This window comes from Vicugna pacos, chromosome 17 (genome assembly GCF_048564905.1).
Source record: "Vicugna pacos chromosome 17, VicPac4, whole genome shotgun sequence".
In the NCBI taxonomy this organism is placed as follows: Eukaryota; Metazoa; Chordata; class Mammalia; order Artiodactyla; family Camelidae; genus Vicugna; species Vicugna pacos.
Window position 1 is genome coordinate 24,004,877 of NC_133003.1, and position 15,561 is coordinate 24,020,437.

Genomic DNA, 15,561 nt, shown 5'->3' on the forward strand with positions numbered 1-15,561 from the left:
AATTACAAGGCTGCTTTTATCATGCAAGTGGATGATAAAAAGTTATCTCTTTCAAAGGGCCTCTCTAATCAAAGTCAACCCTGCTCACAGGCTTCAAGGTCTCCCAGCATTTAACTCCCTGGCTAGAGATCTTCAGTGTTGTCTGCTATGAAGCCAAGTAAATCCAAGGTTCTTCTTTTACAAGGCTTGCTACATTTCATCTTCCAATCTTCAAGGAACAAAACCTTTTTATTTATCTTTTTAATGAGTTTTTCCAGATTAGTAACATCTGACTAAAAACAAAATGAAATCTACCAAGACTTGATATTAATGGGAAATACTTCCAGAAAAAAATCAGAACTACATTTATTGAGTACTCACTAAATCTAGGCCCAGTTTCATGGGCTTTAAACATGTTAATCAATCAGGTCCTCATAGCAATCCTATGTAGGTATTTCATCAACTCCTTTTTCAGATGAAGAAGTTGAGATGAGGCTCAGACTACAAAGCTGATTAAGAACGACTGGGATTTGAACTTGGATAGTCAGGCTCTAAAGCCTGGGCTTATAACACTATTCCATGATGCCCCATGTTTCTATTTCTTCTACTACTACCCAGAAGCAGTGCCATACACTATGAATGATAAAAAAGAAATACAATCCATGGTCTTTTTCTTAATTTTATCACCTAACTAAGACAACCTTTCTTAAGGAAAATATTAGGAAGAAGATACTAACACACTAACTTTGTAGAGTGGACTTCATATGACAGCAACATGTAGAACATCTAACTTTCAAGGAAAAGCATGACAGAGAAATCATTTCCCAAAGCTATATGGGCAATCACACATTTCCACACAACTCTACAACTGTGTATTTTACATAATTATTTTACCACATTGCTCCCACATAATTTAATTTGTTTTCAACCTGCCTCTTTTCCTGGACAGTAAGTCCCTAGAAGGTAGAGGGAATGATTAAATGTTCTCCTTTATGACCTAAGAGCAGAGTCTGGTGTTCTGCAAACAACTGACACTCCACGAATGCCAGATGGCAAAGGTGAAAATGAAAGCACCACATAATGATTACTAGGAATGTAACACAGCAACTTATGGGCTATTTTAAAATCATAAATACCATGCAAAAGACATGGATGCTTTTAAAGAAATAAAACATGGACAAGATCAGAGACTGAGGAAACGTATTCATGCTCAAGAAGCACTAACCCAAGGCATAGGTGCCAAATAAGCTGACATCACCTGGATTGTCAACATTGATTTTGATCCCTCCACCACCCCGCAATCTGTAAAAGACATCCCTGCAAGGCAATCAGCACTGCCAGCCCCTGGATATTGGCAATGCCACCATATTCTCAGCCTCTCCATATTTTGTTGCAGAAGCACAGCCACACTGATTGGTGAGAGGGCTTGCTGCCCCTGGTAAAGCTGGCAACAAATTAAGGCTCCTGAACATATCAAGGCTAATTCTGAATTTATTTTACTAACTATACTTCTAAACTATACTGCTTTCTTTACTCATGAAATAAACTGACACCCAAATAAAAACCATTATTTCACATGCTTACGGCTTCACTTTTCACCTAATCAGTACTGACCATGCCACAGAAGTTACACTTTTAAAAATATGTTTATGCATAAAAAAAGGACTGCACACCTGGATAGCCTCCTGAGACCCAACATCTCACTGTCAAGAGTGTTCCTGGGAAAGCAGAAACAAACATTACATGTGAAGAGAAACAAAACAAGCAACATTGGAGAGTCTTGTATAAACCAAATATGATTGAGAAAAAAAGAGGATTATTCAATCCAAAGGATAAAAGGTATTAAGAATACTTGGAACATTTCAACATGGAAGATAGCAGGTGGATTTTGGGGTAGAGGGGTTGGGGAGAAGAATGCATTTCCAGAATGAAGAGAATATACCCAATTAATCTTTCTCACAATCTTTGACATGAAAAAAATAAGGCAAAGACAGAATCATACACAATACTTAGGAGTCAAGTTGAGTGGTATCTGGAAAACTTGGCTCTGACTTCTCTGGATAAGCTTAGCTTAACCTACTAGGCTGTCATGTTTGCCTGAATTTTAGAGAATACTATTTCTTATTACCGAAACCTCTTAACGTAACTACCTTCTAAAAGGCTCATTGTGTTATTTCCTTTGTCACAGTCCACAGCATAGGATTTGCTTCTTACAACCTCTTACTGTGCACTCATGCCTATATTTCAAACCCAGACATGTTTTTTATTGTGTTAGCTATGATTTTTATTTGTTCTCTTATTTGTATTTCCCATTTTATTATACAAAACACTTCCTAGGAAACCTATTCATAAAGAGATTTTTTTGTCTAAAGTGAGATTTTATTATTTCAAGAAAATAATGCTTCACTTTCCTCATGGAAGGTTTTATTTAGAGTAATAACTTTCACTTAATCTACTTGGGTTGTCCCACAAACTATAAGCCACAGAGATACATAATTTTTAAGGATCTGGCCTGGGCTAATGCTTCCCTGAAACTGTTTTCTTAACACTCAACTAGTTTAAGATCTCTTTTCATTCAGTGTTGGCACTAACTGTACCATCACTTTTGCCTCCATTACCTTCTTTTGCCTGAGAAGTTTTTATTTTTGATTGGTGACTGATCTGGAAAACACAGGTGATGTTGTAATTATATAATTACACTCAAAGGTGTTCTTGATTTGATGTCTCTGATCTGGTTTCACATTTTTCCTCCGTTGTCCCTGGTATAATAAGGAATTAAGAACTTGGAAGGATGAAATTCATAGGCCAGTAATGGAGGAGATTCACATCTCAGGGCACACCAATCAATTTAATTACCTTGGCATAGCATAGAAAAGTTATTTTCAAAACTAAAAAAATTTTCCCAAATGCTACGTATAAGAGGGAAAGATAAGACAGTTTCCTTTTCTAAACCACTTCTTAAAATCCTCTGATCTTAGTGGACCTATTAATGGATGAATATAATTATGTTAACAGTTATAATTATTTCTTCATTCAATTTTGAATCTGACAAGCCCTGCTATTAGTAAGTAGCCTGTTTAAGGTATCCTCCCTGGATTGATTAATGTTATAAAGCTGGTGAGACAGTTAAGGCTGAGGAAGAATATGATGTTCCACAAAGATCAAGTCAAAGAAATTCCGTGTGGGAGGCACAGACAAAAGAGATGGTCTTGCATGATTCTTTAAAGGAGTCCAGCTTCAGAATCTCACAGTAAGGTCCCTTCCACAAAACCCATGAGAAAAAGGAAGGGTTAGGGAAGTTGAAAGAAAAGTTAGAAAGAAAAGAAAACCAAATATCTAGCTTAACTGTTTACGAACTGCAAGAAGTTATGAGTTGGTATTTTACAATGACATTCTTAAAATGACAAATAAACAAGGTCCTACTGTATAGCACAGGAAACTCTATTCAATACTTTATGATAGTCGATAATGAAAAATACATGTGTATAACTGAATCACTATGCTGTACACCAGAAACTAACACAACATTGTAAATCAACTATACTTCAATTTAAAAAAATGCAAGTAAAGACCAGATTAACAAGGAAAAACAAAGGGGTAAGAGTAATGACTTACTTCACTACAGTGGTAATACCAATTTTTTGGTAACTCACCATGTAGAAATTACCTAAATTAGATTAAGGGGGCACTCTTAAAATGCCACATTAAAACAAAATAACCTGGACAGCAAAAAGAATAACATGTTTTTCCAAGTTGTATAAGTAGTTGTTATTTTTATCTATGTTATCTTAAGCAATATAGCATTCGCTCAAAAAAAAGTGCTAACAATACAATTTACAAATGATATAAAATATTTAAAGATTATAAGATAATTCATACTTGAAAGCTTAAAGAAACATTTTTCTGCACTTAAATCTAAGATAAAATAAATAGAAACTGAGAAGATGTCTCCAGCTATAAGAAGAGTATATATACCTTTTTCTTTTGGCACTACCAGTATCAGAGGTAGCTGAAGAAATCATGCTGTCTCCATCCTCAATGTCGTCTCTCCTGGCAAGTTCCTTCTTCTTTGCCTAAAAACCGAGCAGATCCCGGGAGTTAAGCTCACTCTGCTGAACACACTTAGAACATATGAATATTAAAGAGCTAGAAACATCAGGTTCAAGCAGAAAGATACAACCACATGTAGGATACACAAAATCAGAAAGAGTCATTAAACCTTTTCAGTAACTCGATTCAACAAAAGCTTGTATGACAGAAAAGTAAGTGGAAAAAAAAATGGATCCAGAGAGTTGAGGAATCAACTTTAGCTCAACTGCATGTAAAACTACAAAGGGCACCGGCTCGTTAAAAATACTGAGGCAAGTTGTTGGGGCATCCTTCTCTGGTGACCACATTTAAGTAAAACCAACTCAAAGACAGCCTTTTGTACCCTTGACTTCTTAAGCAACAGTGTGACTAAGGAGAAGTTTAATGTGAGAGGTGAAAGAAGATCTACTTATCAACACATGCATTTTTAAAGACCTTCTGTCCAACAGAGCTAAAAGCCCAACCACAGCTGACTAAGGGAATATATACAGAGCAATGGAAAGGAAATACTTGAAATCTACAACACTGATGACAGTTTTGACCATACAAAATGAAGATTCTACAGGTGACCTAAAATTGCCTTTCTTGCTTCCTTGCCCTGAGATTGTCTTTCCACAAAGACCCCACCAAAAACTGACAGGTTGACACAATTTGTACTTCATATCTAAGCTTTTTTGTCTCAAAACACCTAGATCACCTGTGACCTCAGATGTCCTCCAAGGTGTGCTCTCAGAGAGGATTCAATAAACTCATGGGCACTGTACAATGGTTAATTAGCCTTAAGATGTCCTTTCTCCTAGGACTAACCCTACCTTAAGAGAGACAAAGTCTAGAACAAAAGAAATAAAATCTAAATGACAGATTCATCATCTGCGATTGGAGGGAAACTTCCGGACAACCCTAAAATTACTCCCAGAGACGAATCCCTGCTTCTTCCAGTCACAAAGCTAACCCAGCCTAAACTACTATTTCTGACAACTCTAAAGAAATTTTCAGCAGTACTTGTGGTTGAAAAGAATCATGTGATATTGCTGGAGGGAAATCACACATCTTAAAAGAACCTCCTCAAAATGTGTAAAATTATTTCAATTATGCATACAACTTAGCAAAACCAAGAAATCATACCTGCATGACTTGCTGCAATTTTAGAACTCGCTTGTAGATAGCTGAATTGGGGACATTATAGCGTTTGGCATTTTCAAACATTAAATTCAAATCACACTCCAAATGATCTAAAGTTTCATATTCTTGGTTCTTTAACTTTGTTCTGTGAAAGACAAACACATGGCTAGAGTTTTCCATTATTAAAACTATGAAACACTCTTCCTAAAACCCCAGTGCAAAAATCCTGACAAACACTACAAGGTATCTTTACTACTGACACTGATTAAACGCCCGGAAGTGACAATTTCAAAATATAAAATAAAGAGGCACTGTTATAGTTAGGCAGTATGACAATTTAACTGAAAATCCAAAAGTATAAACTAAAATACTACAAAAGGTAGTAAGACGACCCCATAAGGTGGTCAATCACAAAGCAAATGTATTAGCCAAAATCCTAATGGAAAAACCCTGCTCATGGCTAAAATGAAAACCCTAGGAAGAGATTTACGAAAATCAGGGAGGTTTTAAGCTACCTTAATGAAGAATCACAGTGATCTACCTATTTCAGACAATAAGAGGCACAGACATAGAAAATAAACTTATGGTTACCAAAAGGGAAGTGGGGGGGTGATAAATTGGGTATATGGGATTAACAGATGCACACTATACATGAAACAGATAACAAGGCAATACTGTATAGCACAAAGAACTATATTCAGTATCTTGCAATAAGCTGTAATGGAAAAGAATCAAAAATAGAAAATAGATATACACATACATACATATAACCTAATCACTTTGTTGTACACTTGAAACTACTATAATATTGTAAATCAACTATACTTACATAAGAGGCCATTTCATGTCATGAGGGTTAAAGAAAAGAGAAAGTACTGGCAACTCCATGAAAGAGCATGTAGGATAATATAAATTTACCTCCAGGGGAGTATATGGACAATGAAGAGCAGTCTTAAGATGGTAAACAAGCAGCAGGTAAGTCTGCGTCCATTCACTACTGTTCCTCTAATACATACATTTGTAATTAATTATGATGGCTTAATTTTTATTTACCTTATCTAAGAGTCTTAAAAACTCCAAAAGCTCTTTCAGATACTATGGCTGTCACTAACACCAACTCTAATAAAACCCCTGTACATTTTGTACAAGGTGAAGAGTTAGGTTTACCCTAACTATGTACAGACTGACTTTAAAATCTTCTGACTGAAGCACTTGTATGCGATCTATCAAAGTCACAAAAGCAGTATTAAGTAAAGAATCACAATATGTGCACAGCTTCACAGAATGAGTTTAGACTTTTCTCTTAGAATCTATCATTCACTTTGCATAAAAAGTTTTACTTAAAATTTACTAAAATCATATGTAGATTCCAATAGTGCTTAAAGTGATATGAACGTTAGAGAAAGGGATGAAGCAAACTACTTTATGCTACAACTAAGTATAAACTCCGCTCTCACTACCAGCCTCACACAACCAGCACCCAGAATTTAAATTACAGCCTTAGACTTATTCCTACTAACTCCAAGGATAATGTGCTGGCTATTCTCAACACCCACAAAGAAGAGACAGAGAATCCAAATTTGTAGATGACAATCTACAATAAATCTGAAGATATTTATCAGACTGATGTTAATCAAGGATGGGGGGAAGGAAGGGCAGAGGGGAAATAAAAGACAGGGATGACAAGCCTAACACAATGGAAGGTGGAAAACGGAGCAACATCATCTGGCTCCTGCCCACTCCTCCACTTTTGTTGCTTTTGATGACACTCAACTATATTCCTTCTGCTAGCAAATCTTCCTCAACTGTGCCACTAGCCACAAGTGGCTTTTTAAATCAAAATGAAATAAAATTTTAAAATCTATGTGGTTGCGCTTGCCACATTTCAAGTTCTCAACAGTCATGTGACTAGTGGCTACCATGGCAGAGTGTGCAGATAAAATAACATTTCCACCATCACACAAAGTTCTATTGGACAACACTGCTCTAGCTTTCCCAGTTGCTCTGATGTATAGAGCACATGACCTTTCAAAACTCTACTGTGCTACAAGCTAGATCTCAGCCACTTCTCTATTCCTCACAATCCCCTACCTGTGTGCCACATAACTGTCAAGAGTAAATTTTAAAAGGGAGGAAAGGTACAGCATTATTGACTTAACAAAGCAAGGCTTATGTTAGAAAATTCTAACTTGGATGAAGGTTGCTGGCCAGGTTATTGAACTGGCTGAGCATCTGCCTTCTTTAAAACTAATCAGTTGATTAGACTGTTGGAATTTAAATTAAAAAAAAAACTCATGAGGGGGAAAAGAAACTAAGGACAAAAAGCATTCAATTAAAAAGGAACCTCTTAATATATACAGCACTGTCACCATCTTTTCCAAGGCAAAGAGTGTAAAAGACAAATTTCTAGACTATTTTCTTAGTAAATGGCTGCCTTAATTTCCATGTTAATTTTTTAATACATATATTTTTATTGAAGTATAGTCAATTTACAATGTGTGTCAATTTCTGGTCATACATGAACATACATATATTTGTTTTCATATTCTTTTTCACTGTAAGTTACTATAAGATATTGAGTATAGTTCTCTCCATGTTATTTTTAAGAGGGCCAAATAAACTGACTTTCTAGATCCTATTCGTGTACAAAACCTCCAAAGTTTGGATTAAATAAAAACACTCTAAACCTTATTGATCAAAAGAGGAAAATAGAAGTTACAAATGCAAAACCATGAAACATACATTGTTATCCAAACTTATTTCCTACAATTCAGTAATGTACAAGGATTTTAATTCCTACTGTTGTTTGGAAGGTTAGTTACCTGCTATGAAAACATCATGTAAACACCAGCATACTCTGACCTTGCCTAGTTAAAATATTTTTACCTACTTCTTGCCTCTATCTGGTTATACTGCAAAACATAATCTGCATTTTAAGAGTTACAGAACATCAAATTTTATAATATTACTTATTTCCTACTATTTCTAATGATATTGTGGTGCTTCCAGTATTCTGTCTGGCTGAATTCCCAATGATCTTTTTTTAACATTTTCTAAACAGAAAAGGAACACCATGATGAGCCATCTTTCATGTACTATTCAGCTAATGAGTACTCTCAGGGCTGACTATGGTTATTCTGCGGGTTCAGCTACAAACACAAAATTTAAGTACAGATAAACTGTTATAATCAAAATATCAATAAAGGGTATAGGCAGAAAGATTTTTGCACTTTGCATAGTTACAAGAAAATGAACAGTTAGATTTTGAGCTTCATGACTTTTTATAATCCATAATCTGACACAAATGCCTAGCTGAAACACCTTGTTTATTTGCCTTTTGATTCTTATTGCAGTACAAAGAATATCATTTATAGTTAATAAAATTTATATCTCACTTTTATACAGGAGTGATATTTAAGTACACTTTAGACCATATGAAAAACATTTCACCTTTAATATCCTCATTCATTTTAGGAAGGAAGACACATGTGGAGGCTCAGTCACAAGAAGATCGATTTATACAGAGTGATGTAGAAGACATCTTACCTGATTTGTTGTAGTGATATGGGCATTTTAATTTGCTGATAATAATCAGGGTATTTTTTCTTTGAAGGCAAATGGAAAAAAGGTTCAGCTATTAGCTGCCCTTGGTTATTCCGACAGCTCCTAACTGTGTCATAAAGCTGATAAAAAGGATTTGAAACATCCATAAATGAAGTAATGCTCTCTGCTTCCGACTCTCCTTCTTCATAACGTGCAGCTACAAAGACATAAAAATACTTATAAGGGGAAGAAAAAATATTCTCTGAAGGTCTTTTGACAACCTTCCAGACTGGGCTACATATATTTGAGAATACTTATTTTAAAAGAATAGTCTCTAGCCTTCATTAAAGATGATGTTAGTTATGCTTAGTATAATTATATGTTTACTTAGAGGAGTGTGACATACAAAAGAGTATCACAGTAAAAATTATACTGTCTTTTAAAGGTTAAAAATAGGTTTTTTTAAAGGTGCCATCATCAGAGACTCCCTGCTATGTGTGCTTGGCCAAGAAAAAAAAAGCAAGCAGCCATTCACAGATCTCAGAACCAAAGCAATAGTATGCAGTTTAGGATAGCACAAAATGTAGATGGGGTTTATATTGGGAGACCTGACTTAGCCTAAGTCTCTTTGACTTTGCCCCACTGATCTATAGCATCCCTTGGGTTTTCATTTATTGAGAAAATTCTTAGGTAGAAGGTAACCATAAAAAAACCCAAAAAACAAAACATGTTATTTTTATAGAAATACAAAATATATTACTAATTTCTCTGAACTCAAACAGTGTACATGGACCTAATTTAAACTTTGCCTTGGTGGATAAAGATAACCAAAATCACTACATGCTCCCAGGTAAGAACGATAATCACTTAGTAAGTACTTAATTATATATTAAGAGCTTGACAAGTTATCAGTCTCAGGTAATCCTAACATCACCACATAGTATTATTATTTCTTTTCCAAATATAAAAACTGGGCACGAGAAGTTGATGACTTGCCCAAGGTCAGCCATCTTGTAAAGCAGTGGAGAAGGGATCTAGAGATAGGGAGCAGGAAGCAGATAGGATTTGAAACTACGTAGTCTTTTCTGACTCTACTACCTCCAATCTTATCCATAAAGCTCTTGTACATCTTTTATTGGATTTGCACCTAGGTGTATGTTTTGTTGCTATTGTAAACTGTATCTTTAAAAAAAATTACTCTTCCTTTTTGTGGCTGATTCCAGAAATGAAGATTTTTGTACAATAATCTTACATCTAGCACCTTATTATTCTTATTAATTCTAATAATTTATCAGTAGTCTTTTAAGTAGAAAACTCAAAAAACAATCTATTAACTGCAATACTTATAATTCTTCTTTTCCGATACTTACAGCTTTATTGTTATCACTGAAGGCTGGCTAGTACTTTGACCAAGAGGTAACAACATTGTTTTTTATGATAAGGGGAATGCTACAAATATTTCTCCCATGAACATGGAGATACCCTTTATCAAACTGGGAAAGAGTCCCAGTATGCTAAGTTTTTATCATTAATGGAAACTGAAGCATTAATCAAATGCATTTGCTGAGCCAAAAGTATAGTTTTGCTCCTTTAATCTACTAATGTAATGAAGGATACTTTTATCTTTTCTAATGTTGAACTAACCAAGTATTCCTGGCATAAACCCAACTGTGTTATCATGTATTATCTTTTATATATACTGCTAGATACAGTGTGCTTATATTTTGTTTGGTTTTGGTACATAGTTATATTAGATTCATATAATGAACTGGGGAGCTCTTTTTATTCTCTGCAGAAATTTGTATATAATTTGTTCCCTAAATATCTGGCCTGGTGTTTTCCATGTGGGAAGATCAGCAATTAGTAATTTGATTTCTTTAATGGTGATATGAGCAATCAGCTTTTTTATTCTTGAATCAGTTGTAGGCATTTATCATATTCTAGGAATTTGTCTATTCCACCTAAATTTTCAAATTTATTTGCATTAAGCAGCACTTAACATTCTCTTTTTAATCTCTGTATGCTCCCCTTTTCTTCTAATATTTATTTATGCCTTCTGTTTCTTTCTTGATAATCATCTCACCACAGACTTGTCTATTTTATTAATATTTGTAACAGAAAAACTTTTGACTTTATTGATCTTTTCCATTATAGGTTTTCTTTCTAATGAATTAATTTCTGCTCCTAGCTTTCTATCTTCTTTTTCCCAGTATCTCTGCTTTTCTTATTATTCACTTATGCTGGATGCTTAGTCCACTGACTTTCAGCTGCTTTTCTTTCTAAACAGAAGCATTCAGACCTATAAATTTCCCTCCAAAGCACCACTTTAGCTGTACTCCCACTGTTTTGATACGTATTATTTTTATTATTGCTATTGTTCAATTTCAAGTAATTAAGTTTCTATTATAATTACTCTTTTAAAAAAAACCTTACCTCTTCATTATTAGTTGCTATCACAGCTGCACTGTGGTCAGAAATATGGCCTATATAACTGATTTTCCAAACTTGTTAAAATTTGTTTCATGACTAAGTACATAGTCAATTTTTGTAAATATTCCTTGTGAACCAGGGCAGAATATGTATTCTCTACTTACAGAATACTTGTCTGTTATATCCATCTTGTTGTGGTAAGATGAATAATAGGCCCCCAAATTTATCCATGTCCTGATATACAGAATCTGTGAGTATCACCTTATATGGCAAAAGGGACTTTGCTGATATAACTGAGAAGAACCTTGAGTTTGGAAGATTATACTGGATTAATCTCTGGTTATGAAAGAAAGGTAAGGAGATCAAAGACGGAAGGAGATGGGGTGACAGATGCAGAGCTGGAGTGCTGCGTTCTGAATGTAGAGGAGGGGGCCATGAACTAAGGAATACAGGTAGCCTCTGGAAACTGGAAAAGGCAAGGAAATGTATTATCCCCCTAAAGCCTCCAGAAGGAATACTGGCCTGCCAACAACCTGATTTTAGACTTCTGATCTCCAGAATTGAAGAGAATAGATTTGTTGTTTCAAGCCACTAAATTTGTGATAGTTTGTTTTATTTTAGCAGCAAAAGAATACAAATATACTTGTGAGGAAGTGTATTCAAATTTTCTTTGTCTTCATTGGTTTTCTGGCTGCTTATCTAGCAATTGAGAGAACTGGGCTCCCACTCTAACGGCAATGTTTTTACTTTCTTCAAGAAGTTCCATCTGCTTGTTTTACATACTTTGAGCCCTTTTATAATTTATCTTCTTAATGCAATAAACCTTTCATCATTATCAGGTGAATATTTTTTATCTTTGCTAATGTTCAAAAGTACATTTTAACTGAAGCTGATGTAACTATCTTTTGGTTATTATTTTCCTGGTGTTTTTTTTCCATCCTTTTATACTCAACTTTCCTGAGTGTACTTTTATATTGTTTAAGGTAAGTCTCCTGTAACCAGCATATAACCTGATTTTATAAAAATTCAAACTCAAACTTTAATTGGCAAATTTAGGCCACTAATACTGATTCCTGATATAATTTTTCAAGCTGTTTCTCTCATCTATATGCTTTCTACTTATCCCAGTTTCTCTGTTTCGTTTTGCCTTCTTGCCTTATTTTGTTTTGGTGGGGGAGGACTGGAAGTTTTGTCTGTTTTTCTTACTCCACTGCCCACCTCATTCCTCTTCTTGTGCTGACTGCGAGTGGGTGCTCTTCCCTTCCCCACCCCGTCAGGGATGCCATGTGTGGGCTGGCCTCTAAAACAATCATCTCTAGAGGCCAGGCCACACTTTTCAGTTCTTACGCCTTCTTTCCATCAGCACTTTCTTGTTGCTACGAGATCATGAGTTATCCTTTCTTTGCTATTTTCACTGTCCTACCCCTAAGTTGTTTCCAGGAGCAAGAAGTAGGAAATCAAATTTGTTAGAATCTTGACTAAATTTAAGATAAGCAGGTTCTGAATAAGTCTGAATGATCTACTACATACAAAGCTGGTCGCATCTACTTTGTTTTCTTTAATAGCTCAGGTTACTAAATAAGAATCCTCTTGTGACAAAGATACTATCCATTAGGAAAAAAAGGCAATAAATGCTTTTTAGGAATTTTGTAAGTGGTATAGGCTTCCTTCAATTTGTTATGCTACTATAAGGTTAATGAAGTAACCAAATGGAAAGGAAAGCTAAGATAATATGTGTGTCACTTTTATAACTAGCACAAAATAAAACTAATGAAAAGATAAACTTTCTTTCAATATTGGATAAAACTGATTCACATTAAAAAAAAGTTAATTCTTACATGAGTGTAAAGAATTAAATTCATACTCTAGTAAGTAGTCTATAGTAATTATGAATTTCTACAGATCTAGCAGAAAATAAGATACTGCTAGAAAAATCTTATGTCACACTTATTATAACAATTAAAACAAATGCCAGAGTAATTTCAAGAAAAAATTTTTACCTCTACATATAAAAAATATCTATAGTAAAAAATAAAAAAGATTATATCACTTAGGAAGACAGACAATAAAATCAATGATCTTTTTTTTACTATTTTATAAATTTTACATGAATTTGTAGTGCCCAATGCCCTTTCTTTTGACCTGTTTAAATGACAATTTACCATCCTGCTCTGATTGTAATATACAGCTATCTTTAAATCATAAGCTCCAGCTGGGAAGAAATTATAGCCTACTGAAAATATAATCCAATGACCAGAAACGTAACATGATGTGAATGTCTCCTTGGGATTTCCTGATGGTGTCACTACTACTCACTGCTTATCACCACAGGTTTGAAACCAGGATCTGCTAAGGCTATCAAGCCAATTGTTTTCACAGAAGTATTTATTTACTTAGATACATGCTTTAACACAAAGTAAAGTAGTAATAAGCTCTTGATAAGTTTGCCAACCAAGAGTGCAATCAAAATGCAACAAAACAGCATGCACTCCAAAAACAAACTCCCAGCTGAACCAAAGTAACTGCAATTTTCCTTAACCAGAAGGATCCACCTAGAAGACATTTAACTAGTCACAACCTAATGCCTACCAGCTAAAGCAGCATCCTCTTCACTTTCTGAGCCATACTGAAGTGCCATGGTAATTGCTGATAAACGACCCCCTTGGACTGCTCTTTTATTACTACAAAGAAAAACAAGCAATTAGAAGGCAGAAAAAGATGTTATAATAATTCGGTTACTTTACAGGAAACAGGAACTGTTAACAAGGCATTCATATCAAAGAAAAAGTTTCATTCAACTGCCTCCTCAACTTATCTTTGTACTTTTTCTTTTCCCCACAATCAATCTTAACCAAGATGACTAATTTTTTTCTCATAGAAAAGAGAGAGTGGTGATAGAAAGCCTAAAGCAAGCTATTTGCATTTTTTATTTAAATGCAGCACTACTCCTTATTTTATGAAAAATAAAGATTCATTCATAATTACTGGTCAATTCTAATGATGCTCACATTTTACAATGAACACAAATTCTATTTTTTTTTTCATTTTGTTTGTTTGGTTTTTGGTGGGGGGGAGGTAATTAGGTTTGTTTGTTTGTTTGTTTATTCTTAGAGGAGGTACTGGGGATTGAACCCAGGACCTCATGCATGCTAAGCATGTGCTCTACCGCTTGAACTATACCCTCCCCCAACAAATTCTATTATAAACAAAAAATCTTTTTGTCCTTTATCATACATTTTACTGGTAATATTAAACCCTATCTGATAAATAACTTCTGCTTAAGCATTTTCTCAGAGGTGAGGTCAGGCCTACTACAGCACCCCAACCTTTTAAATAAAATATCTGACAACAAATTCTCATAATAACCTAATTATACCCAAAAATAATACTTCAAGATAGCCATCAAGAAAACACTAGCATGCTTATCCTCATAAACCTGAGTCAGCTCTCGGACTAAACATACTCTCTCTCACCGGTAATACTTGCTAGTGGGATTTCTGTCTTCACCAAGGCTGCCTTTACTGTGCGAAGGACCTGAGAGCCTGGCTGCAGCCAAATTTGATGGAGTCCTATCCAGAGATAAGGTTGAAAAAAAAAAAACCTCAGAAAACTGACAGCTGAAATCAGAATGCTACGGGTAAACAAAAAAGAAACAACCATTTTCTTCTTCTTTTCTAAATGGAAACACTCAAGTATTTCTGAGCTTCTATTTGTGCAGCAGGCTTCGTTCTAAAGCTGGGACTCTGTGGAAAAGAATAACCAGGGCTGATGCTAGACAGCTTATGGTTACTGCAGTGACCAGAGGATCTGGCAACACAGCAAATGCCAGGGTCAGAAGAGAGCTTTGAAAGTAGCCACTTAATCTCCCCATTTCAGTTAGTAGGAAAAGGAATCCCAGAAGTAAGACGTATTCAAAGTCACAGTCCTAGTATACGGTAAGCTAGGATGAGATGTTAGATCTCCTGACTCCTGGCTAAGTACTCTTATAGCAAATATAAATATATACTACTATATATCATGTACAAATATCTAAATATTACAGGCATACCTCATTTTATTGCGTTTCACTTTATTGTACTCTGAAGATACTGCATTTTTTACAAATTGAAGGTTTGTGGCAACCGTGCATCAAGCAAGTCTACTGGCACCATTTTTCCAACAGCATTTGCTCAGTGTCTCTGTGTCATATTTAGTAATTTTTGCAATATTTCAGACTTTTTCATCATTATTATATTTGTAAGGGCAATCTATGATCAGTAATCTTTAATGCTGCTATTCTGATTCTTTGAGGGTACCATGAACCATGCCCATATAAGACAGCAAACTTAATAAATGTTGTGTGTGTTCTGACTGCTCCACTGACTGGCTGTTCTCTCATCTCTCTCCCTCTCCTCAGGC

At 35.0% G+C, this 15,561-nt stretch overlaps 1 protein-coding gene and 1 long non-coding RNA gene across 34 annotated transcripts in view; one reads left to right on the top strand and one right to left on the bottom strand.

The window, feature by feature from the left end:
* Positions 1-8,920, top strand: part of LOC140686767 (uncharacterized) — a 46,635-nt gene extending 37,715 nt beyond the window's left edge. Inside the window, exon 3 of the long non-coding RNA XR_012060661.1 lies at positions 8,665-8,920. This is a non-coding gene — a long non-coding RNA (uncharacterized lncRNA). The remainder of the gene's footprint in view (positions 1-8,664) is intronic.
* PBRM1 (polybromo 1) overlaps positions 1-15,561 on the bottom strand; it is a 102,238-nt gene that overhangs the window by 54,826 nt on the left and 31,851 nt on the right. For 14 of the 33 annotated variants that reach the window (XR_012060660.1, XR_012060659.1, XM_072941431.1 and 11 more), the window contains exons 10-15: positions 14,637-14,732; positions 13,753-13,844; positions 8,737-8,950; positions 5,194-5,335; positions 3,955-4,052; positions 1,653-1,697 (exon numbers count right to left, since the gene is read on the bottom strand). Coding sequence is in view for 31 of the 33 variants with exons in the window: in XM_072941431.1 (XP_072797532.1) it covers positions 1,653-1,697; positions 3,955-4,052; positions 5,194-5,335; positions 8,737-8,950; positions 13,753-13,844; positions 14,637-14,732 (687 nt within the window). In the remaining 2 variants the exon portion in view is untranslated. The remainder of the gene's footprint in view (positions 1-1,652; positions 1,698-3,954; positions 4,053-5,193; positions 5,336-8,736; positions 8,951-13,752; positions 13,845-14,636; positions 14,733-15,561) is intronic. The other 19 variants (XM_072941457.1, XM_072941451.1, XM_072941449.1 and 16 more) reach the window with 3 other exon arrangements.